General features: G+C 35.8%; 2 protein-coding genes across 26 annotated transcripts in view; both read left to right on the top strand.

The window, feature by feature from the left end:
• The window catches only part of apba2b (amyloid beta (A4) precursor protein-binding, family A, member 2b), a 246,027-nt gene that overhangs the window by 191,307 nt on the left and 28,452 nt on the right, over window positions 1–26,268 (top strand). The gene's annotated exons all lie outside the window — the stretch shown is intronic.
• tjp1a (tight junction protein 1a) overlaps window positions 3,541–26,268 on the top strand; it is a 196,473-nt gene continuing 173,745 nt past the window's right edge. For all 24 annotated transcript variants that reach the window (XM_005168933.6, XM_073908586.1, XM_073908588.1 and 21 more), the window contains exon 1: window positions 3,541–4,002. In XM_005168933.6, the coding sequence (XP_005168990.2) occupies window positions 3,908–4,002 (95 nt within the window). In that variant the 5' untranslated portion in view covers window positions 3,541–3,907. The remainder of the gene's footprint in view (window positions 4,003–26,268) is intronic.

Here is a 26,268-nt window from a genome sequence, read left to right on the forward strand (position 1 = left end):
TATTTAGTATGACTTCATATGATTCATTAGTGAGGCTCAATTCAGCAATGTAGATGTGCGTAATTGCTAGGGGGAAGTGCTCGTATTACTTTCAGCTCTATTAGAAAATAAATGTGTTGCGAGTTGCATCAGATATTACTCCTCTCCTTTTCCTGGATATAAAAGTACTTCAGAAATGTCTTAGGGAATAGCGATAGTCTCAAATGGTCTCTCTTTAGTTACGCATAATCTTCATGTCTCCGTATGTCCTGCTGTTTGACCTCACAGAACTGCATCTCTCTTAGTCATGCTTAACCTAAAAAGGTTAATGGGCTCTCCTGCGGGACACAGACGATGGTATGCTCTCCAACCACTGCCTGCTCGCATTTCATTGCAGTTTATTCCTTATAGCTTGTGGTCTGGTGTTTCCAGACATATTACACTAGAAGAGAGAATTCTCGATTATTGTTTGACACCATATAGCAAAAATAATGAATCTCTCATTTAACACCTGAGTGTGCTTCTTGTAGACGTGACTTGGACATGGGCAATATTTCATTTAAATGTATTTTATATAGGAACATTTAGGAAAATGTATATTTTTACATTTTATATTAGCATAATATTTAATAAATCATTTATTAAAATTATTTTTGTGATATGCATTTTCTCCGACCAAGACATGATCAGATCTAATTTGCAATAATGAAATAATCTTAGAGACTTTATTTTATTAAAATAAAAATAAAAATATTTTAATCTATTACTTTAATAATATTTATTGAACAATAATACATATTAATAATAAATATTTAATAATATTTTAATTGCATATTTTCAAATAATACAAGAAATATCACTTCACTCAATAGGACTTCCACTTTCTGCCTGGATGTAAATAAATTATGGGTTGTATATTGTTAAATCCAGAGCACCTATTGCTGTATATTGTAACAAGTCAATGATAACCCAATTTAAAGGGAATGTAACAAACCTTTTTTTTCCCTAACCTCATATTACTCTTGAGTGCCTATAGAGTAGTACTGCATCCATATTTTTTCTGAAAAATATTAAGTTTTTGAATACTTTTAATAAAGTACTTTTTAACAAATAAATAGTTATAAGCAAAAAGTTTCCAATTATTTATTTATTTATTTATTTATTTATTTATTATTTTTTAATAAATTGATTAATGCCTGAGCATGGAAGTCTAACTTTTTTTAACAGAAGAGTTAAACCATATCACCCTGCTGCCCAAGAATCATTAAGCTAAGCAGGGCTGAGCCTGGTCAGTACCTAGATGGGAGACCACATGGGAAAGCTAGGTTGCTGTTGGAAGTGGTGTTAGTGTGGCTCACAGAGGGCACTCAGCCTGCAGTCTGTGTGAGTCCTAATGCCCCACTATGGTAAAAGGGACACTGTACTGTCAGTGAGTGTTGTCTTTCGAATGAGACATTAAACCGAGGTTCTGACTCTCTGTGGTCATTAAAAAAATGTCATGGCACTTGTCATAAAAAGCAGGGGTGTGTCCCCGATGTCCTGGCTAAATTCTCTTCATCTGCGCTTACCGATCATGGCCTCCCAATCATCCCCATGCACTAAATTAGCTGTATCACTGTCTTTCCACTTCACCAATAGCTGGTTTGTGGTGAGCACACTGCCACCAGTTGTCCTGTGGCTGCTGTTGCATCATCCAAGAGGATGCTGCACACTGGTTGTGGTGTGGAGAGACCCCCCTCATGATTGTGAATTGCTTTGGGTGTATGGCCATGGTAGCCTAACTGTGCATTCACACTGAAGGTGGAGAGAGCGGCAAAGTAGCCGGAAGTCATTCATTTTCAATGGGAGCCGGCTGCGATAAGCAGCAAGGAGTGGCGCGGCATGTCTTTACCGGTGTGGGTGTCGAAGAGAGTTGAAATCAAGTCAACTTTATGGTAATGTGCTATGGCACAGTTTGGTGGCAAGCAATTGGGAGGATTCCACAGAACACAGTCCTGCGAACTTTACTTCCAACCACAGCTGTTCCTAAGGGTTTTAGTATTGTTGTCGCTGGATTTCCAGTTTTACGATGTATTCTTACAGGGACATAAATTTTAAGAAGTTACTGGTGAGTTACTGATGTGCATTAATGTTATAAATGTTTTTATTTTTATTTTATTTAAATGGGAATCTTATGCTAACTATAACAACAGCACAAAACAGCTGCTTCAGAATATTTTAGACATATGAACACATTGGATAAGTGGAGCAAAGCTACACCACACGCAACAACTTGATATTCCATTGTTAAATGAATTTGATAAAAGGCGCACAGCATCTTCACGCTAGACAGCACATGTTTTATGAAAGAATGAAAGTGATTTGCTTATATGCTGAAACGGCTCCTTTAATTACAAAATCAATGTAGCAAATTTTGAAGCTCTCGCCGCCGGTGCTGTGAAAGCAGACAGCATTGTCGCAAGAGCAAATTTTGATGCTCTCGCCTCTGGTGTAAACCCACGGTAATATACATATTGCATATGTTTTTCATGTTAATTTGGAGAAGCAAAAAAGTAATGCTTTTGCACCAAACTTCTTCCAATTGTTGTCAAATTTTGTATATTTTCAAGTGATAGTTGACTCGTAATTTATTTAAATGTATTCTCTTGCCGAAATGAAGTATGTTAATCAATGACATTCGATAAGCGTGTAAATAAACACTTTTGGATGTATTTGTGCTGTATCTCAGGAAGGGTAAACAGAGATTGTAATCCTGCACAAAGCACTGAAACAGAATATTTAAAAGGAGGCTGTCTCTGTAATCACTGTCCTGTGCGGAACGACCAAAAATGGCTTAATTAAGAAATCAAAGGCACTTACAATTGATTCTTTTGTGCGTTCTAGTTAGATAGCAAATGACTAATAACATTCTCTTGTCTAGTGGCAAAGTGCCCTTTCTAATTAAGCCAGTCCTTTAACTCGGTTAAGGCAGCCAATGGTCAGACTAACAACAGCTGTCCTTTAGACCTCTGCGGGATCAGATGAGGGTTACTTAAGCAGATTGAGAACCAAAAGAAGGTCAGCAGGTAGTCATTGTAATGGTTCTTGTTTGGGATCGCAATGATGCTTTTTATAGATTAAAAGAGCACCGCTGGATTTGCTTGAAGAACACTTGGTCTGTATTTAGTGTTCGGGATTAAAAAATTCATTGTGCCTTCTTCTTCTTCTTCACATCTCCCTCTCTCTTCTATTCCTGTCCCCCATCCCCCTCTTCCATTAGGTAAACACCGGTCACACGGCTCAAATCACAGTCAATTTTGATCTCATTTGCATCGAGATGCTTTTGTGAGGTGGACGAAGCGAGCTGTTTTGTAAATCACTCCACATTGTGTTTTGATTCTGTGAAATCTATTTCCGTGCCGTCTGAGAGAGCTCCATGCGCGCTGTCTGTCTCTCTCGCTCTTTGCTTCTCACCCCCACTCTTGCTCTTCCCGAGCATGTGCGCGTCTCTCTCTCTCTCTCTTTTTCCCTCCCTCTTTTTTTCCGCGTATATACATGCACACTTTTCCTCTCCCCTACCTCACACACAAACGCTCAGCCGCTGTCACTTGCCGCTGGCTTCTGTCAGAGTTTCTCTCTGATTGTTTTCAGAGCAGAAAGTGCTTCGTGAAGAGCGCACAGAAACAATGTACCGCTCCTGACCAACACTGAATGGATTAGCCTGCTATTCAGAGCACTAATGAGATTACAGAGTCACAACAGACATGGGTCCTAGCGGCATGGTACCTTTTGTCGCGCTTCTTGAGGAGTGTTTTCCTTGTCAGTCCCTCAGCACTGGAAATGGAGCTCTGAAAGTGACCGAGGTGGACCCGGAGCAGGCGGATGCCAGGGATTAGACGCGCACAAGCTCACCTATGTTGGTTGCGAGGTGGTTGAAGTGGTGGACAATATGAAGTACCAGAAATACATAACAGTGATGCAGATGGCCATGGGAGTGACAGCCTCCAATAAAGACAACTGCATCCCTCCGAAGAGACAGCTGTGGTGAGTGCAAACGGAACACTTTGGGAAGTGAGCGAGCGAGTGTGGAATGGGAGGAGAGTGGAGTGTGACGCGCAGCGAGCTTTTGTCAGACTTTTAAATGCAAAACGAAGGGGAAAACAAGAAATGTAGAGAAAAGAACTGTTGCTTTTTCAGCTTGGGTAGAGCAGTGCTCACTTTTGTTAGTCAAAGTGAGTTTTTGCTCTCTCTTTCTTATGTCAAACTATTTTTTCCCCATTTCTTATTTGTTCTTGTTTGCTTGTGACTTTTATTTTTGTCTCTTTGACAAGCTGCGCTGGTTTGGTACCTTTTGGTACTCATTTTTAGTTTCTGATACTTTTTTTTCACTCTTGTGTAATCAATTTGATAGAACTGGTTTTACAAATGCTTTTATATTAAATTATAAATAATGTTGTGATTCTCAAATATTTAAGATTGAGGCACATTCTCAAAAAATAATGTCATTTTCATTCCTTTGCATTGGGCTTGGTTATTTTTTTAATTTGCATTCTCCAGTGCCTTCACACTGAATGCACTCAGACAGCTTATTAATCACATGGGTGCAGCCACTCAAATCCATTTAACAATTACCTCTCAGTGCATTTGCAACATTCTTCCAAGTGAAAGAACAAGGTTATAGACATCAACTGATTTTGGCCTGTGTTCATTATATTAATGGCATTATTGTGCAATGTCTGAGTAATGGTTGAAGCTGGTCAGTGTTCATAGAAAATCTTGAACTGATTTAATTTTTTTCAGTTTATTTGTTGCAATGTTTTAGCTTTAGTTTATCCTATCAGAACACCTGCTGGCTTCTGAACCAGTAGATTTTTACTAGAGTGTGAATCAGATGTTCATGTTTTGTATCTTATGCTCACCAGCTTTATTTTTATTTAGTATTGTAATGGTGCTAAAATTATATATTTCATCATGGATTTCAGCGAGTGAATGCACTCCATAATATAATGAAATATATGCAATGAGTTTAGAAAACATATAATGTTAGTTTGTGTGTTTTTAAGGTGTATGTCTTGCATTTTAGGTACATTGTCTTGAGCACGAAAACCTTTTATCTTGTCACTTGTGGTCTCCTCAGAAGACTCACAAGGGTGTGCCTTACTGTATGTTGGTACCCCTACCTCTCCCCATCAGCACAGCAGTCACGTGCATTGGTAAAGGGGGTGGGTTTTTCATCAGAATTACATTACATTATTGTCGTGATGGAGGAATCCATTCAACCAGCTAGGTTGTGGTTATTGGCTTTCTGCTGCTTCCTGCTTCTACTGTGCGCACTGTAAAACTGAGCGTGTTGACAGTGGGAGGCAACCGTTGTTTTGCATCCTCCCAGATGTCTCTCTGTTGCCTCCTGCAAGCCATTGTTTTCCCAATTGCTTAATGATGCATGAACTCACTCGGAGCCATCAAGCCCCAAACTGAGGGGGCATTTGATTTGTCAGTTTGGAGTGCAGTGGATTTTAAATGCAACCTTCTGAAAATAGAAGCTTGTTTTTTAATATTACAAGATTATTATAGACACCAAAATCATTTGCATGAAACATCAAGCCACACAAAACTTAAAAGCATGACTTTTCCCTCCAAGGATTAAAATGTTAATTGCCAAATCATAATAAACAGTAAATGTAGTTGTAGACCATTCCATGTTGCAAAGAAACAGTGCTTGTTTTGTGTTTTGACACTCAGTTAAACAGTACAATTGAGCAACTTCTCATTTCATCTTTTTTAATGAGCAAGTGCGCAATAATCAAGTCATGTTTATTTCTATAGTGCTTTTACAATGTAGATTATGTCAAAGCAGCTAGAGGTTCTAGTAGATTGAAACTTTGTCAGTTAGATTTCAGACTTTAAGATCAGTTTAGTTCAGTTAAGTGTGGTTTAAATTTCACAGCTGAAAGTCCGAACAATAAGAGCAAATTCATTGATGCGCAGCTCCACGAGTCCCAAACCAAGCAAGTCAGTGGCGAGAAACAAAACTTCACCTGTTGATGAAAATGAAGGAAAATAACAACCTCAAGAAAAATCAGGCTCAGTTGGGCATGACCATTTCTCCTCTGTCCAAACTTCTTCTGCTGAGCTGCAGTTTAGGCACCAGAGGCTGGAGACCACTGGATGTCCATATTAAGACCAACTGTTGTCCAGTGCTGAGTGAATTCAAGCTATTTTTTCAGAGCTCCCAATATGGTACACTCAATTTTGATGGACCTCTTTAGATATTTTGTTGATTTAATTAACTTTGTCAACCAACTGTCATTTTAGTATTAAGTTAGTTAGCAGTTGGTTGAATAAGTTGACACCTTGCAATGTTATTTATAGTCAGTTGCATATCTTAAATACAGTATGAGCAGATATTAAGCTGGGAATCTACAGTAATAATACTCCAAAAACTGATCGTTTACTGTAAACATGTAATTACAAAGCTACTATCCCTGAGCCTAACCTTAACCCATGTAAGTCCCTTATATAGTCCAGTATTTTCTTATGGTTAGTATACTTTAAGTACACACTTTTAATGTTTAACAAGAACATCTAAGAAATACTGTCAAAATGATGTGTTAACTTACATTGGACTCTTTGAAATCAAGGTTCAAAAAATGTCAGTTGTGCAGTTCTTTTATATAAGGTCCATGTTTATACTTAAAAGGTCTTGGCACTTTGTAACGGTGGATATTTGTACTTAAAATGTACATATTTATGAATTAACTGTACCTTCTGTAAATATACTGCCAGAGTATTTATTATTTCAGAGACCATATGATGGTGTGACATCACAAACCCAGACTGGTACAATTTCAGTCAGACTGTAGTGTTCACATGCCATGTTATTGTAGTCAAGCTGCAGTACAACTTTTGAATTGCATACAAACACACTGAGAGATTCAGAATGACAGTGCTGATCCTGCCACAGACACTGCACTGATTGACACTGATTGCTCTCCACCTCCTCTGTGTTGTCATTGTCTCAGGGACGTGTGGTCAGGGTAAAATAGCTGTTTCTCTCTGTTTGTTTTTGACACGCACATGTTTCTACTCTGCTGTGAGATTGTAATCTCCTTTCAGACGCTTTACGGCACTGTGGGGGACAGATTATACTGGGTTTACTGACTCATGACTGCCTCATCCCTGCCTTCTGGCTTACTCTGCTGCCCGGAGGCCTCCTCATGTGGAGCATCATTTAAGGAGGTTTAAGCCCAAAGTGTACTTCGGTTTTTATGTCATGCCAGGATATGTGTACGGTACTGTACTGTGTAAAGTCATAGGTGTAAATCCTGAGGGGGTCAGGGGAGACAAGTGCTGTGTGTGTTAACTTTTCTCCTCTGATCTCAAGAGTTGAATGAAGAAGTTCCAGAATAATGCTGGAATTGTTGGTTCGAGCTCTGCCTGATCCAATGGCGTTACACTTATAAGTAAGGTGGAAACACTATACTGGACCATTCCTGCACCGCAGAAAAAGAAACAGTGGTGATAGAACAAGAACAACAAACTACTGAAGACAGCAAAATAGATAACAGATATCCATAGGGATGACAGGGAATGAAAAGAAACTCACAACTGTAGTTTAAACAACTACAGAACAGTTCTATCAGTCACCGATATTAGAGGCCATGTGCTCTCCAATACTTTATGTACAAGCTAGTTTTTTTTTAGTTATTTTAAATGGGAGCGCTACATTAAAAAAAAAAAAAAAAAACGTCAGGTGACATCTATTTCATGCTATTCTCAGACTTAAGAATGCCAAGAGTTGAAGAAAGTTAAACTCTTGATATAGTAATCAGTGACATTTTTGTAAACAACTGATCAATTAAAGTGTAGAAGAGGCAGGACATAAGCCACACAAACTACACTGTTGTTACAACTACCATGGCAGGCAGAGCTATGGAAAATCTAGAATAATAAATGGAGAAATTAGTCTTAAAGGCACAGAATATAATTTTTACCGCAAAAGGGTACATGAAGATGACAGTCAGACGTAGAGACTGAGTGATGGACCTTTATTATGACACAAGCCCCTTTCACACATACAGACCTTTCTGGAAAATTGCCGGCAATTTTCCGGAAAGGTTGTATGTGTGAACAGGTCCTTTTTGAAAATACCGGTAAATTCGTTCTGGCTATTTTCCGGAAAGAGAAGTTGTAACATTACCAGCAATTTGCCGGAATGCTGCGCTGTGTGAATGCAGAAGTAAGATTCCCGTAATAAGCGCGTCCATGTCTAGAACGTGCTGACGTGAGACGTCTGCTTTAGCCAATCACAACAGTCAGACGCATTTACGTCCGCGCGGTTTGTGAGGATAAAAGCCTTTGAATATTTTTCCAGACACATTTAGCTGCTAGAAGTTAGTCAGATCATGTTTATATGTTCTTCCTAATGCCAACTGTGTAAATAATCATCGATGAGATGCTTATGATAAGCCGTTGTTTGTTTACCTTCAAGCTTTGCGTGCGCCTATGAGCGCCGCACACGCACATATTATGAACATCTCGACATGCGAAAGTGATCCTGCGAAAGTTGTTCACAATACTGATCATCCACAGAGTTTGTAATTTAGTCAAATGTTTACAAATACAAGCGCAGCCGTTTAAAGCTCATTTGTGGTGAATGATGTCAGAATTTACCGGTATTTTGGAATGGATGTGTGAATGCTCTTTTCCGGAAAATTTCCGTAACGTCCTCGCCTGTGTGAACAGCGCTTTTTTGAATATACCGGTAAAGTCGTTCCGGAAATTTTCCAGAAATTTACCGGTATCACTGTGTGAAAGGGGCTACAGACAACCACTTTTGGTTCTTTCAGGCAAGTTGACAGTGGAAGCAGTAGCACTGTTTTAACATAGTAAATCTATTCATTTTAGGGTTCTATTTTAGAGCTGCTTTGTGCGGTCTTATAAAATGCACAACATATCAAAGCATTTTTTTTGTTTACCCTGTTTTCTATAAAACCAAACCATAAATTGAGGGTATATGACATGATTAGCATAGCAACGCTTGACAAAGACTATGTCACAAGTTAAAATGGCTTATTTCTCTGTATTCTTTGAATTAACATTCTTTGAAAAATTTGGGATTTTATAAGTACATAAGTCAGCAAAATATGTAACTGTTTGAATGTTTTTTATATATTTTAGTGGAAAAAAATAACTTATTGCGCCTTTAATCTATATTTGCTGATACTTTAGTGACAAATTATCTGCAAAATCAGTAAATATTACAGCAGATATTCTGTCATTGCAATCATTATGTCTCATGTCTCAAACACAGTTTTAGATATAATGCTGTTGTGTCTAGTTATAATCCTTTTATCAAATCAACATTTTCTTTCTCTCTCTGTTCTCATTAAGCCATTTGGTTATACTCAGGAGTTTACTCTGTTTAGTCCTGCAGCACAACACTGTCCTCTAAATGCGTCCCACTTTATGACTTTCAGACCTACCTTAACTTCTTACTCATGACTCCTTTAAAAAACCTGCCCGCAGGAAGCGATGAGAACATACGGCTTTAGAGTTTTTGCACCTTGTGGGCTGGCCTGGACAAGTATGACCCTCTGATCTTTGCGTCAGATCTGCTTTCAGCCAGGCTGACTCATAGTCCTCCCCATATTGACCTGCAGGATAGAAACAACATGCAGTTGGTCACCAAGCTGAAGAAGCATCCTGAGGGTGTGTGATATAATGTTTAGTCATAGCAGCAGAAAGTGCCTCTTTTTAATAACACTGTTCTGAAGGACTCTATCGGTACACTTATCTTTCTAAGATTTTATTGCCAGATAAAGCAATAGCATAGATGGATAGATAGATAGATAGATAGATAGATAGATAGATAGATAGATAGATAGATAGATAGATAGATAGATAGATAGATAGATAGATAGATAGATGGATGGATGGATGGATGGATGGATGGATGGATGGATGGATGGATGGATGGATGGATGGATGGATGGATGGATGGATGGATGGATGGATGGATGGATGGATGGATGGATGGATGGATGGATGGATGTACGGACAGGTTTTAGTTTATACATACCCTCAGGTGATTCCAAACATTTATGAGTTTTTTTTTTTCTGCTGAAACTAAAGATATTTTGAAGAAAGCTGGAAACCAAAAACCATAGACTTTCATAGTAGCAAAAACAAATACAATGGAAGTCAATGGTTACAGGTTTCCATCTTCAAAATATCTTCTTTTGTTTTCAATTTAAAGAACTCAGACATGTTTGTGGCAAGAAGGGTAGGTAAATTAAGATAGACTTTTCAGTTTTGGTAAACTATCTCTTTCACTTAAAAACAAGCAAAAAAAACTATATAGGCATTAAAATAAATAAGTAAATAAATTTATCTACAGTAGAAGTCAGAATTATTAGCTCCTATGAATTACTTGCCCCCGTTAATTTTTTTCTGCTTTTTCTGTTTAACAGAAGATTTTTAAACACATTTCTAAACATAATTTTAATAACTCATTTCCGATAACTTTTTAATTTCATCTTTGTTAGGATGACGGTAAATAATGTTTTACTGCAAGACACTTCTAAACAGCTTAAAGTGACATTAGGTTAATTAGGTTAACTAGGCAGGTTAGGGTAGCTAGGCAAGTTATTGTATAATGAGATTGTTCTGTAGACTATCAAAAAAAATTAGCCTAAAGGGGCTTATAATTTTGTCCTTAAAATGGTGTTTAATAAATTAAAAACTGCTTTTATACTAGTCAAAATAAAACATATAAGACTTTCTTCAGAAGAAAAAATATTATCAGACATACTGTAAAAATTTCCTTGCTCTGTTAAACATCATTTAGGAAATATTTTAAAAAAAAAAGAGAAAAAAATTCAAAGGGGGGCTAATAATTCTGATTTTAACTGTATGTCAAAAACACCAAAAATGCTATAACTTACTCAATTGTATTTAAAAAAAATCTCTTGGCATTGTTCATTTAAAAACTGTTTATTTGCAAATCCGCTCTTTCAGTCAGGATGGGTGAAGGGTGGCCGACACACTGAGCGTGGGTCTCTATCTGTTGCACTGTCATGTTTGATACACGTCTGTATCTCTAATCTCCCTCACCATCTGTCGAAGCTGTCTGGACCACCTAATCAGCCCGTCCTGCTCCTGGTCATTTCATGTCAAAAGTCCACCGCTAAGATTATTTACACTTATCCCATCAATCTGACCATCCACACAAACACACAGATTTACACATGCTGGAAGTTTTATACTTGCTCTAATATTGTTTTGTAATGCTCTGACTCTTTCGTGACATTAATACGTTTTCAGGATTATGGTCATAGAAATGGTCATCTGAGGCTAGCAGAGAGTCTGCAGAGTTAATGGTAGTGATGGGTGGACATTTACATACAGTTTATTTGAACAGTTTCTGTGGCTCAGTTGTTTAAGTCCTGGCTGGGTCAGTTGGCATTTCTGTGTAAAGTTTGCATGTTCTTCCTGTATTGGAGTGGGTTTCCTCTGGTTTTCCCCAAAGACATGCGCTATAGGGGAATTGAATAAATTGAATTGTCTGTAGTACTGTATATGAGTGTAAGTAAGTGTGTATGGATGTTTCCCAATACTGGATTGCAGCTGGAAGGGCGCCTGCTGTGTAAAACATATGCTGGATAAGTTGGTGGTTCATTCCGCTGTGGTGACCCCTGATGAATAAAGGGACTTAGCTGAAGGAAAATTAATGAATGAATGAAATATTAATACATTTTGATTAAATAAAATAAGAATAAACAAAAATATACAAATGATTTATTTAATTTCAGTTGGTCAGTTGGTTCATATCTCTTTTTCTGTCGCATGATTTATCATAATATGTTGATTTGGTGCTGATTTGAAAACATTTCTTATTACTAGCATTATGTTGCTTAATGTTTTTGGATATCTGGGATGTTTTTATGTAAATCCTTATGTAGGTATAGATAGACTAAAATACCAGCATTTTATTTGAAATAAAATGTTTAAACTATTAGAAGTGTTTGATCATTGTCTAAATTGTAAAGCTGGATTATTTTTTTGACATGAATTCACAAAAAATCGACATCACACACACACACAGGGGCGGACTTGTGCTGTGGGGCCCGAGGTAATTCAGGGTATGGGGTCCTAGCACTGAAACTCAAAACATTTTCTTTCTCTATAGATTTTTCTCTGTAGATTATTATTATTTTTGCAAATAAACTGCATGGTAAAAGTTTCTAAATTAATATATTTACAAAGGTTTATTAACATATTTAAAGTATGTTCAGTCTTTTTAATGTAAAATTAAATGCAATGCATTTACAAATAAAAAAAACAAGTACTAACTGACTAATTTGCAACCATTTAAACTAAATTAGCCATTTTTGTGAATATATTTTGATATAAATAACAAAAAAACATTTAAATAAATTTCATTTACGATCAATCAAACTATATGAATTGCATAGCTGTTGTTTGTGAATTGGCAGGCATTAATTTTTACTGGGCAGTGTTATTTTATTTGAACAGACCCTACTACTCTTATTGGTTATATACAGATTTTGCAACATTTGATAGAACATTAATAAAAGAGCTTTTTGATTAATATATGCTTCTTGGCATTAGTCAGGGCCCCCTAATTCCCCAGGGCCCTAAGCAGCTGCTTACCTCGCTTATTGGGTATAACCACAAAACAAATCATGAGTGTATTATTTATTTGAATCTGGAGGTTTAAAAAAAATAATTATACTTAGAAAAATCATCTTCAAAGTTACAGTATCTAAATAAAGGTGTCTATATCAAGTGTTTGATATATTTATAGCAAATAAAAAAATATCTTCATGCAACATGATCTCCATGATTAATTATTTTTGGCATAATAGAAAATCTATCCTTTTGACAAATACATTCTATTTTTTGGCTATTGCAATAAATATACCTATGCAATTCTGTTTTACATATTATACACATTTAAACTTATTTCAGCTAAATGCCTATTCAATATTTCTCATTTTCCTTTAACTTAAAACAAACTAAAAACTTTATAATTCTCTTTTTAGTATTAATATTTTCCTACAGTATTTTAATGATTGCATGATCATCCCAGGCCAGCAGAGGGAAGAAAGGTGAAAGACATAATGTCCTGTTTGTCAAGGCCACAGGAGCCTGTGCAGTGCATGGAGATTAACCTCTGAATGACGGCTCAAGAGGAGGAATCATACTTATGTACTGCATCTGTGATCTCTTCTTCTGTGTATCATGAATCCACTTCACTTCTTATCCACAAGTCATTTAAAGAAGTTGGTCAAAGACTGAGGTGTCAAGTTTTAAGAATGTGGATGCATTTGCAGATTTCCTTTGACCCTTGATGTCTTTGGTAAGTTGGACTTGATTGTGCTGCAGAAAGCAGAAAGCTCTTCGTGCCAGGAATGGCTATAGAGCACAATGTCATATGAGACTGTTTGGAAACACCTTGTTATTGTTACTTGTTAGCTTATGCAGGGACATTACTTAAAATCAAAATCACTATAAGAACTAATTATTAAAAAGTTATCAGGGGAATTTATTCCAGTCAGATGCAATAAACATCTTAAGTCAAAATAATGAGCTCTCATGTGAAACTTTACCACCTCTTACAACATGTAAAGCGACAAGATAGAAACATTTAAATACCAGCCACTGCACTTCCAATGAAATGGCAAAGGATTTTAATAGAATTAACACATATTAAACCTCGATAACATTATTAATAGGCTACTGAGTGACTGATATTGATGGTTTGCACTGAATCATATTCTGACTTTCATTTTCAAACCATCTGCTAGTTTTTATATGTGATAAATGTTACATAAAGTTGTATTTAAACTCACACTGGGAGAATTTAACACTGAATAAAGCACATACACAGCAAATTCATCAGAGTTAAATTCTCGGTGTTGAAGCATTTCAGAGTAAAGTGTTGACGTTAAAGAGTTAGATTTTGATAAATGAATATAATAAGAGTTAGAATTGATTTTATTCAGTGCGAAATCAAGGAGTTATCTTTTCAACACTTGGTGGTGTTATTTCCAACATCCGGGAATTCAAGCAGCCCCAGTCACTGAAGAATTTTCCAGACGCCATTTTCCATCTGAGGTTTAGAACAGCAACTGGTGAGTCAAACTACCTAAATGTTGGTATTTTACTGACTTTCTTTAAGGAAATACAGTTGTAAACATATTTTTAAGTTATTAACTTTAGAATGGAGTGACAATTTTAAACTTCTGCGGTTCATTCATGGTCGTTTGTGTATCTAGCTTTACTGCATTACTATTGACTTCTTTTCAAGAATGTTTTTATATATGCTCACGCATACATAGTGCATTAAAACATCAAATGTACATGTTCAACGCATTTCTGTCACGCTTAATGCCATTTTGTGCGTTGTTACTCATCCCAGATAGCAGGCAGTAATCGGCCCGAGCTCGGCTGCCCTCCGGTGCCTCCGGCTCCGACTCGGCATCGGCGAGTGTTATCCGGGCCGAGTGCGGCCCGCAGCTCGCTCGCGCACATGCGGTTGTGATGCGGCTGTAAAGCACTGGCCCGATTCCGGTCAACCATATCCGGCCCGAGTCTGTCTGTAGAGTCCTGGCCGCTTCTGGCAAGGACTCGGCTGATGGCAACCGATTAAGTTCTTATTTTATCTAGTAATCTGTTAGCTCCACGTTTAATGATAATTTGAGAACATATTCATGGTACGATAGCAAAAAAAAAAAAAGAATATTTAGTGTGGATGGTCGCAATGTTTAGACGCAAACAAAACAATATTATTTATAAATAGATTATACATGTCATCTAGAGAAAAACTATGTAAAATTCGCTTATTTTTGAGATAGCACGCTCCTGTGCTGACTGTTTTTTTTTAAAGCAGAAGCTGATTTCATAATAAACACATGCGTGACTAAACTCATGATCCAAACTCCAATCCAGACGGTGGCGGTAATGCTCCAAAAAGCTGGTTGTCAACCACCATGGCACGAAGATCACAAGAAGAAAAAGTTTGGTTTTTCAAACATTTCACGTGGAGTCCGGTCAGAAAGGTAAGCTTTTTACTGCTTGTGTACTGTATAATTAGCGAATTTAGAGCTTAAAACATTTCCACGGTGTTTGGTTGTAACAGCGTTTAGTAATTTAAAACAGTTTGATACGAAATGTAACTTGCTTTAAGAAACACGACTGGAGCTAATGTATGCTAACGCTAACAGTTACAAACACGTCTGAAAGTTCCTTTTCCTTTTACACAATGTTAGATTGTAACGTGTGTAGTAACTGAAAACTATTTTAATTATTTTAAAGAAACATGAAACGAATTTGTGTGTATGCTAACTGCGTTAAAGAAAGTTTCTGTAGACGAATCCATTAACTAACTTGGCAAAACGTGTTTTTTTCCTGATTTAACATTATAAAGTACCGTGGATGTTGAAAAAATCATTGTACAGGCGTATACTTATCCAACAGTATTAATTCTGTGATTATGTGTAAATAAAAACTAATCGTTTTGGATTAATAAAATATTATTGTTTATCTTGTTTATGCAGTTAGTCACGAAAAATGATGGAAACTCGACTGTTTACTATTCTCTTTAAAATTTCCAAGAGAAATATATTAGTGTGCACTTTAATTCATATGTGTTAGCCTATGTGAATCAATTATATCTTTTGTTCAAGCTGTAATGGTCAGTTAATGTAAAACTGAACGTCTTAAAGCAGATTTTGATGTTTTTTTGTTTTTGTTTGTTTTTTATGTTATTGACAGTGATAAATTCTGATTTAAATGAATGGGTAACAATATTTGTTGGTTAAGTCTTATTGTTCTTGTTTAACAAAGGTTAGTGAGATCATTTTGCAGTACATCACGACCAAAGAAGTCAATAGCACACTCTTTTGAACGTGAATAGGCATGTTATAGTTGTGTGCTAAAAGTCCATTATAAGCTGTAAACTGCTGATATATTTTCAACATAGATTGAGCTTTTCAGACATTACATTACTAATTGCTTCACAAACAGCTGAAATGGTTTATTGTTATTGGCTATCATCAAACATTTTTCACAATGGTAGGTTAATCTTCATGGGTACAGAATAATGCATGTGCTTGACCATCTTACAAATCTATGTCTCAGATTCATAAGGCTGTCACTCTGCATGAATCTCCGAATAAATCTTGTGCAACCTTCTGTGTACTGATTATTTACACTATATGTATTATATGCATTAATTAACTTTGATAGTATTTCAGGATTTGAACTTTTCTTTACGGGAGGTTAACAACAATGTGATGTTTTATTATAGATGCATATGAGGAAGCTCGACTCAAACATCCACACGCAACTGTGATTTCTGACTGGTAGACAGATGAGGATGATGATCGCCTGTCATACATCTAAAGACAGAACAGGTTTGTTTGCAATTATTTTAAACACATACTGTCAACATTATGTCATTGATCTATTACAACCTGTGAGTTTTGCCCTGGCACTATACTAATGTGATGTTTTGTTTTGTAAATGTATCTGATTAAGGGACAGTATGGACACATCTATACCGTGATGAAGAAAAATTACTTGGAACAAAGAGGCTGGATAAAAGGCAGGTATGAAGATTTCAGAAATCAATGCAGCACCACAAGTACCATCACCATCAATGACTATGGCAGAAATCTTAAGACCACCATCAAGATGCACAGATACTGTACATTCCAGTACACCAGGCGTGTCCAAACTACGGCCCGCGAGGCTTTTTATAAATATCAATAGAATCTGGCCCGCTATACAAAAATGAACGTAATTCAATAAATAACCACCGGGTGTCGCTATTGCATGCATTCAATTAAGCAGCAGTTCTTGTTATGATCTATCTATCTATCTATCTATCTATCTATCTATCTATCTATCTATCTATCTATCTATCTATCTATCTATCTATCCGTCTATCCGTCTGTCTGTCTGTCTGTCTATCTATCTATCTATCTATCTATCTATCTACACACAGTTGAAGTCTGAATTATTAGCCCCTCATTGATTTATTTCATCTTTTTTAAATATTTCCCAAATGATGTTTAACAGAGCAAGAACATTTTTACAGTATGTCTGATAATATTTTTTCTTTTGGAGAAAGACTTATGTTTTATTTCGGCTAGAATAAAAAGCGGTTGAATTTTTTTATGAACCATTTTAAGGTCAAAATTATTAGCCCCTTAAGTCTTCAGAACAAACCATTGTTATAAAATAACTTGCCTAATTACCTTAACTTGACTAGTTAACTTGATTAACCTAGTTAAGCCTTTAAATGTCACTTTAAGCTGTATAGAAGTGTCTTAAAAATATCTAGTCAAATATTATTTACTGTCATCATGGCAAAGATAAAATAAATCAGTTATTAGAAATGAGTTACTAAAACTAATATGTTTAGAAATGTGTGGAAAAAAATGTTTAACTCTCCGTTAAACAGAAATTGGGGAAAAAATAAACGGTGGCTAATAATTTAGGGGGGCTAACAATTCTGACTTCAACTGTATATATGTATATATATATATATATATATATATATACACGTGTCTGTGTGATGTATGTAAAATTTGGCCCGCGACAACGTATGTTTTTTTGCATCTGGCCCTCGGCCCAAAAAGTTTGGACACTCCTGCAGTACACCTATGAACATTTACAGTCTTTGTTCTAGTGCAGTTTGAGATCAAGACAGAACTTATTGCATCTCGTGATGTCTTTGTAAGAATTGAAGACATCACTAAATTTGTTAAGGTTTAATGCAGCTAGAAAGTAAAGATCAACTAGAGAATATCAGCAGTGTCTAACCCACTGTTGTATTTACAGAAGTTGTATGAGAATAAACTACAGGTTGATTTATACTATCTGTTATTTTTCTTTTTTAGCACGACTGACTGAAGTTTTAAAATCATGCAACGTCATAAAGCAGCAGCTGGGCCTGATTCTCACAAAACCAAAACAGACGTGATGAAATTCCAGATGTAAACACATTTGACCTTCCTTTGGCCAATTTGATTTGGAAAAGCTTGAAAATCAACTAAAGGAGCAGCCCGAACAAATGAAGAAACTGGTAAGTTCAAGCTCTTGCTAATTTCAAAGTGTTTTAAGTTTATTTGTTTTTTTTATAGTTTTTTTTTTTTGCTTCGTAGGTAGCCTACTTTTTTCATAATTTTTTCTTTTTTTTTACATTAGTACTTGTTCACTACTAATTATCTGTTTATCTTTTAATCACAGATGGAGTGAGGACAAATGTCCATACCACGCCACTGATAAAGAAGTGGAAAAATGCATTACAAGGTAGCTACAACTTGCCCCTGACAGGGATGGAGGAAGAAAGAAGAGAAAGCTAATGTGTCAAATGTCTACATCACTATTTTGTTTTATTTTTTAAACAACATTTTATGTGTATTAGGATGTTCCCTGATACTTGAACAATTTGTTTCTTTCATTTGCATTTATATATATATATGTATATGTATATATATATATATGTGTGTGTGTGTGTGTATATGTATGGTATGTATGTATGTATGTATGTGTGTGCGCCAAATTCTGAAGAAACATCTTGATACATTTTTAATAAACGTAATACAAATAAAATTATAAATATAAAATTGCACAAGACGTGTATATATATGAAATGTATAATCATCTCACTCATGTCTTGCTGTTTGTGCAATTGCTTTTGTTCAAGTTTATTTAAAAAAAAAGTTTGACTTTATACTTCTGCAATTATATTTATATATATATATATATATATATATATATATATATATATATATATATATATATATATATATATATATATATTTATTTATATATATATATATATATATATATATATATATATATATATATATATATATATATATATATATATGTTTGTTTATTATTATTATTTTAATGTTTTATTAAAAAATGTTTCAAGATGTTTCTTCAGAATTCTGCAGTACTTTTTACAAGTTTGACTTGGATATTTTACGGATTGTCATTGGTATTTTTAAGATGTTTCTTGCTATATCTTAAATTGGTTTCTATATTTAGGTTTATATAAAATTTAGCTGTTTTTTACAAATTTTTAATTCAAGTCTATTGGGAAAACAGGGTTGTTTTAAAAAAACATCTGTGTTTGTGTGTAATTTTTAGATTTTTTGTTTAAATCTTTCTGTGTGTCTTTATTGTGTTGTTTTATTGTTGTTTTTATATTGATATTCTTGTGCACTAAAAAATTATTTATAAAATTTTAGTACTATTTTTTTCATGCAATCAATAAACGTTTAACATTTATTTATTTTGTCATTTGTCTGATTATTTTCGTTACAGAATATGTATGCAGTTTGCACTATTCAAAGGTTAAACGCAGTGCTTACACTTTGTGTTTACATTATAGCCTGTGTTTGCTGTTATATAAATTCAAATGGTTGTAATACCATATATCAAGTACCAATGTAATACCAAAAGGTTTTATAAGGTGTATAAATATGGAGTCGCGGCAGCTCCGGGCCGCAGCGCACATTACCCTCGCGACGATTCCGGCGCGGATGCGCAGAGTCGGCTCGCTTACGGCGGCCGCATCTGGCCCGCTTGATTCGGGCCGGAATCGGGCAGTGAGTCCACAGGCATCCGGCCCGAGTCCGGCAGCCGAAGTTGGGCCGAGGGGTTAGTCTCCGGCAGGCGACAATCTAACCGGAACTGGCCCGAGTGTGTTTTGCTATCTGGGATCTGTAAAATAAAATCGACACTTCTCCTTTAATTCGAAGCAAACTAGCGAGGGAATCCCCGGAGCCGCCTAACGTTAGCCTACTCTGCCCGGATGCTAACGGCAACACAGGATGGTTTCCATAAGCTCTGAAGAGTTTCTAAAACATATCTGGTGAGTAAATCAACACATGCTTACTTGTAAAAGGCTTCCTGACTAAAACATATGATTGTTTGTTATTCGTGTAACTTTACGTTAATTTGGTTATTTTAAACACCGCGGCCCTTTTAAACTGGTTCATTCGTGGCCGTCCATATACCGTTAGTCCATAGACTCGTGTGATAACGTACGCTTGAATTATATTAAGTGTTGACAACCATTAAAGTCGGAATGTTAACATTGATGTCTTTAAATGACCGCGTTTGCACTTTCTCGGACATTTAACATTACAGAAGTCTCCCGGAAGTTGCGGGACTAACGTTAACGTTATCCCGCAAATGTACAGAGACTCCCAGATGCCCAAGTAGATGCCCGCAAATGAATGATAATCTCCCGGAAATCGCGCGTCTCCCACCCGGCCATTAAACACTTTGCACACCCCTCTCCACCGCATCTCTCCCAGCTCTTCAGGTACGTCGCGCGCAAGTCACCCCCACCGCTCTTCAGGTACGTCGCGCGCAACTCACCCCATTGCTCTTCAGGTACCCATCTCTCCCGCTACCTCCCGCAAATCAACTCTGTATCCCCCGAAAATGACTTTTCCCAACTCGGGATGTCTGACGTTAGTAAGTTAGGCTATTTCTGTAGTCAGGAACAGCTTAGTCAAACTTTTCTCCCGCATGATATTGTGCTTATAGACTAAACCTAGCATGTAAACAACATTTCCGTTTTATTAAAGACAATTTAGTGCATTGTAAACAGCCACCTGTCTGTAAAATTAATCAACTGATTCATATTTGAGCAGCCTAATGATGATACAGGTTTGATTTGTAGATTTATTATCAATAATCAACATCTGAATCAAAAGATATCTGAAAAAGTGTGAGGCATACTTTGATGTTCATCTCTCTTTTTTATCTGAAGGTTATGCATATGTGTTAGATACTAATGTGTTGTTGTTTTTTAACAGCCACAGTTCTCTATACAATAACACAAGACCCTGTGACGGTGATGGATGGTGTATTTCCAGAGTTGGTGAAATGACCAAGCACACCTTCTTGGTCATATGTGGTGATAATGAAGGTATGTTTGATAAAGTTCTGTATTTGTTTCACAATAAGCTGAGAGGGTATTAGAGCATTAGAGAATAACAAATGACATGAAGGTGATAAGTTCTGTATTGTGGGTGAACTGTTACTTAAATAATGTTTTGCTCTTTGCTTTGCACTTTTTCTCTTCTGCTTATCCTAATATTTTAGATTATATTTGGACCTGAAACATCTGCTAGACTCCAAGAAAGGTGGCGTCAATACTGGACCTGAAAGGGCCTAACAAGTTGAATCTGGTAAAGAAACGCGCACACACACGCACGCACTTACATAAAACTGTAAGTTTATGAATATTTTTTACACTGTGGCCAATATTTTGGGAAGTCAGCATCACTAAATGATATAAAAGATTTTAAGCTCCTCTAAATTTTGCTTCAAGTGTTGTGTTAAATTGAGGATTCTGGACAGACAGCTGCCCGTTTTTCCAGTTCTAGTCATAGTGGTTACCCTAATTGTTTTTGGAGATCCAACAGTGATGTATGTGTTTTTTCTACTTTTCCATATCCTGTCACCTCAACCAGCTGGGAGAGTCATCATGAAGATTTTCAAAAGGTGAGTTTAGATTTCTTGAATGTTTTATTTACTTTAAATGTTCTTTTAAATATCATAGAATTTGATTGCAATTTGTTTTCAAACATTTTTCTTAGTCATGCTGGAATCTTGAAGAGTTCTTAGATGAGCATCACCCTATATCCGTGCATCAGGAACCACCAGACGAGCGATCAGCAGCTACTACTGTACATCGTCATGGATAAAAAGGTCATCCTGTGGCTGGGAAGCACTTCATTCACAGGACATGCTTGATGAGATTTCCTAGCTCCAGTTTGTTTTCACACAAGTTTACAGCATTTATACCTTCATTTAAACTGCTGTGTTTGATATGGAGGACCAAGGAAACACCAGAAGTGAAAGATTTGCACGCCAAGTTGTTTAATGTAATTTCAGTAGAAAACTATGAGTGACGCTATATTGAACTTTCAAATTGCACTGATGAAACATCAAGTTTGGACCAAAGGACTGAAACAGCCTTTTTGAGCACTGGTCATACATATTTTGTTGAAACTGTCTGTACTAATAAAACATTTAAAGCATATTTGACATTGTTGCATTTTAAAAACTGAATGAATTGTTGAAGTGGTGAATGTTTTCAAATAAAATGTTTTTTCTTTTGTAATTTACAGTCTATTTGACCTTTTTACCATATTTACACTCAAGAGAGTTGAATAAAATAACAATATATTGTAGTAAAAAAATTACTACCAGGCGGTGTTAAACATAGTTACATTTTTAACTCTGCCCAAAGTTAAAATTAACCCTTACTTCGGTGTCAATGTGCCAACCCTTTTGAAAGTGTTGATTTAACTCAGTTTTGAGTGGACCCCATGAGACACTTTCAAAGTGTTGAAATTAACACCCATAGAGTTGTTTTGGGTCCCCATATTTTGCTGTGTACTTGGTACCTGAGCTCATCTTTTTTGTTATGGAGTATTTGCTGTTGTTCTGCCGTGACGTTGCAGACAAATTTTCTAAAATAGAAGTTTCACACATCGCCGTCGCAGATATTTAGGACAAAAACATGGTAAAGATACATCTACATGTTAAAACTGTTTATTTCTTTTAAAATTATTTTCTTTTAAAACACCTGGGAAAATGATTTCCCAATTGTTGCTTAACCAAGAGAAGATTTTTTCAGCACATTTTTTAAACATAAAAGTTTCAATTACTCATTTCTAATAACTATTTTATCTTTTCTTTGCTATGGTGACAGTGCATAATATTTTTCTACTTATTTCACAAGACACTAGTATTATGCTTAAAGTGCCATTTTAATAACTTATTTAGGTTTTTGGTAATTAGGCAAGTTATTGAACATGGAGCTATTATATTACTGAGCTGAAAATTGTTTAAAAGATGTAAAATCTGCTTTTATTTTGGTTAAACAAAAAAAAAAAAAAAAGACTTTCCCCTGAAGAAACAACATTAAAGGAAATACTATGAAAATCGCTTTGTCAAACATCACTTGAAATATATTTGAAGAAGAATAAAGATGTCGCGTTTATTTATTTACACAATTATTTAAATATTAATTTATTTACTAATTTGTTTAAATGTTTATTTACTCTCTAAAAACCCAAAACATAGCTAGTGAATTCAGTACATCTAGACAAGCTTTTTAAAAGTTTTTTTTGTCATTTATGTGAAATAAATTCCAATGTATTTGTATATTTTAAAATACAAATGTGAATACTATAATATATTGCAATAAATTATTTTGGATTTGCGCATAAAGCGGAATAAATCTATAGCCAGATTGAAAATAAAAATAAAAATATTTCAGTTTTATATGGAGGTATTAAGATTTCACACATAGGACAAATGGGTCTGTATACTTGAAATGTATTTATTTTAATGTAAATGGCGAGAATATCAAACAAATATAAACTGTATGGTGTGGTAAAAAAAGGAGTTTGGATGCGAAACGGGTCTAAACAAAAGCACGAGTGAGTCTCTCTTGTCTGCTTTCATCTGAGAGACATTGGTTGACTGTGAGTTTGTGTCCTCGGGACACTCTCTCTTCTCTTAGTCATGCTGTTTAGCCTTAAAAGCACACATCCGAGCGGTGTCGTGCATTGACTCATATCAGGTGCCGTGTACATCATGTGCTGCTCTGATACGAATACATCAAAGCTCCTTGCCCTCACCTTGGCACCTTATTGAATGAATATATCCTAACAAGGTAGTGTCACAATCACTGAACTGAGTAATGGATCTGCAGCGGTGCAAGGTCTCTGCTCTCCCGACCATGCAGTGTCATGTGAAGTGGCCTTGCAGAGATCTGTTTACATTGAACCCTCACTAGAGCACATCGGCCCACTTGACATGACTTATACATCCTCATCCATGCGGGCAATTTTAACAAACACACATGATTTTGTATCTATATCTTTATATTGATGATGAGCTGGTCAGGTTTAGTTTCAATATATAACATGTAAATATACCAAGACGATCCTTATTGAAAAGTGCTCAAACTGATTTCCTTTATTACTAAACTTTTAAAGATGTATATAAATCCAACTACCTATCTATTTGTTAATCCATACATCCAAAAAATGGGGGCTGTCAAAATGAATTGTTTCTTGAATGCATCTTGAATGATATGGTATCAGTTCACTAATAGATAATAACTAATTATGTGATCAGTTATAATAACATACTGATTTCATTTGCATATGGACTATGTCTTGGTATGGCGAAGAAGGTACAAGTAATTAAAAAGCTCAAACTTCTACAAAAGCTGACAACTTTTACACTGCTTTTATATAAGTGATCTGCTGACAGACACGCTAATAGATGCAACTTTCAAATGCTTCAGTGTCCATGCATCTGTGTCAATGATCAGTAAACAGCACTGATCATTAGAGCCAATCACAGTCATTTCTATTAAGCACGGGAACACAATGGTTAATCATAGTTGTTTAAGAACTCTCTCAACAGTGTTTAAAAAGCAAGCAAGAAAGTGCTGGTAGGAATCAATTTTTATATTTTAGTGCCTTTGTTATGCACTTGAAGGATTTACTTTTGTGTATTTATTCTAAATGCTCCTGTTGTCTTCTGTGCCTGTACTTGAGTTTTCTTTGAGCAAGTAAAATTAAAGGCTAATTTTTACTGTATATTTTCGACTGTGCGTGTATTATAATAAAAGTCGAAATAGTTTCAAAGTAAATTTGAAAATTGTGGGTGGAATGCATCAACAAATGTAGTGTGATATCAAAGTTAACCAAATTAATGACATGACCATCATAACCAAACTGTGAGACCAGTGTAGTTTTACACCTATATATATATACATTATACATATGTGTGTGTGTGTGTGTGTGTGTGTGTGTGTGTGTGTGTGTGTATGTAAATAAATTAGCAATATCACGAGTTGCAGTGCGACATGGCAGTATACAGTATCTGCACTTTTGAAAGCCCGCAGGCTGAGTGCCCTTAGTGCCCCACCAATGATGATATTCAGCCATATCACACTGCTACGAGTGTGATATCACGTTTATACAACAGTTTGACGGCCTAGAGACATTTCCCAGTATTTCTCTGTTGCAATCAGGATATCACAATAATGAGCCCTGAAAAAAACACAGCAATGCTACCGGATTACTGTTGTGTTTGCGATAAGAAAAAAAATTAAAATAAACAAACGTGGACATTTCTTTTTTCTTTCTTTTTGCTGAACTAGTTAGCAGTATTAAAACAGAAGACTCATTAGAAACAAACTAATGGCCAACCAAAAAGTAACTTACTACAATTACTATGTTATAAATACAGCACTGCAACATAAAAGACAGAGATCAACTTAGAATGTGATTCACCAATTTTATAATGATTTGATCAGCTGTGGTTTGAAAATAATTTGTGGTTTTAAATCTTAATTTGTAAAATAAAGAGTTGCAGGTTAAGGAAACAGCATGTGAGGAAGTTGCTGCAGGCCTTGGTGCAGATGAAAAGTAAAAAAGTGCATTTCTACATAGATAACTAAATAGAATAGACAGAGATTGATTGATCTATGCAGCAGCTTGCGATAAGCTGGGCGCTGCAGACGCAGTCGGTGTGAAAGGCAAACGCCTGCACGCTGCTTCTGCTCTCCATACACTCCATTTTGCTCACACCCTGCTTGCGCTTGCGGTGTGAAACAGGCATAAAGGCTTATTATGTGTCTCTGTCACCATTTTGTGGAAGAACACTGTCAACTGTCTTTGCTCTGCTCAGTATGACAGGTTGATGAATGCCACCGTGTTGCATCTCAGAAATTGTAAATATTTTAAAATAAGCACCATCCTTATAAATAAACTGCATAGATGCAATCTAAACAACTACATTCTTGCCTAAAAAATCCTCAAAAGTACATTGTTGTCCAGCAGCTGTAATATTTGTCAAACTGTAGTTAGTTTATTGATCTTGCTTTCACTTTATGTGGGCGGAGTAATACAGAGGGGTGAGGAGGCTGTAGGAGTTCTCATATTGATGAATATTGCATGGCTATCAGCCAATCAGATTCGAGAACCAGTGAAAACTGTTGTATAAATAAATATTTATATTTCAAAACTGATATCTATTCATCAATCCATCCATTCATCCAGCATGTACATCAATACAATCAACAATTCAGCATTTATATTCATCCATAAATCCAATAAATATATACATTCATACATCCATCCATTCAATAAATTATACAACAATCCATCAATCCAATAAAAATATACATCCATCAACCCTACCAATATTTATCTA

This window comes from Danio rerio, chromosome 7, assembly GCF_049306965.1.
Source record: "Danio rerio strain Tuebingen ecotype United States chromosome 7, GRCz12tu, whole genome shotgun sequence".
Lineage (NCBI taxonomy): Eukaryota > Metazoa > Chordata > Actinopteri > Cypriniformes > Danionidae > Danio > Danio rerio.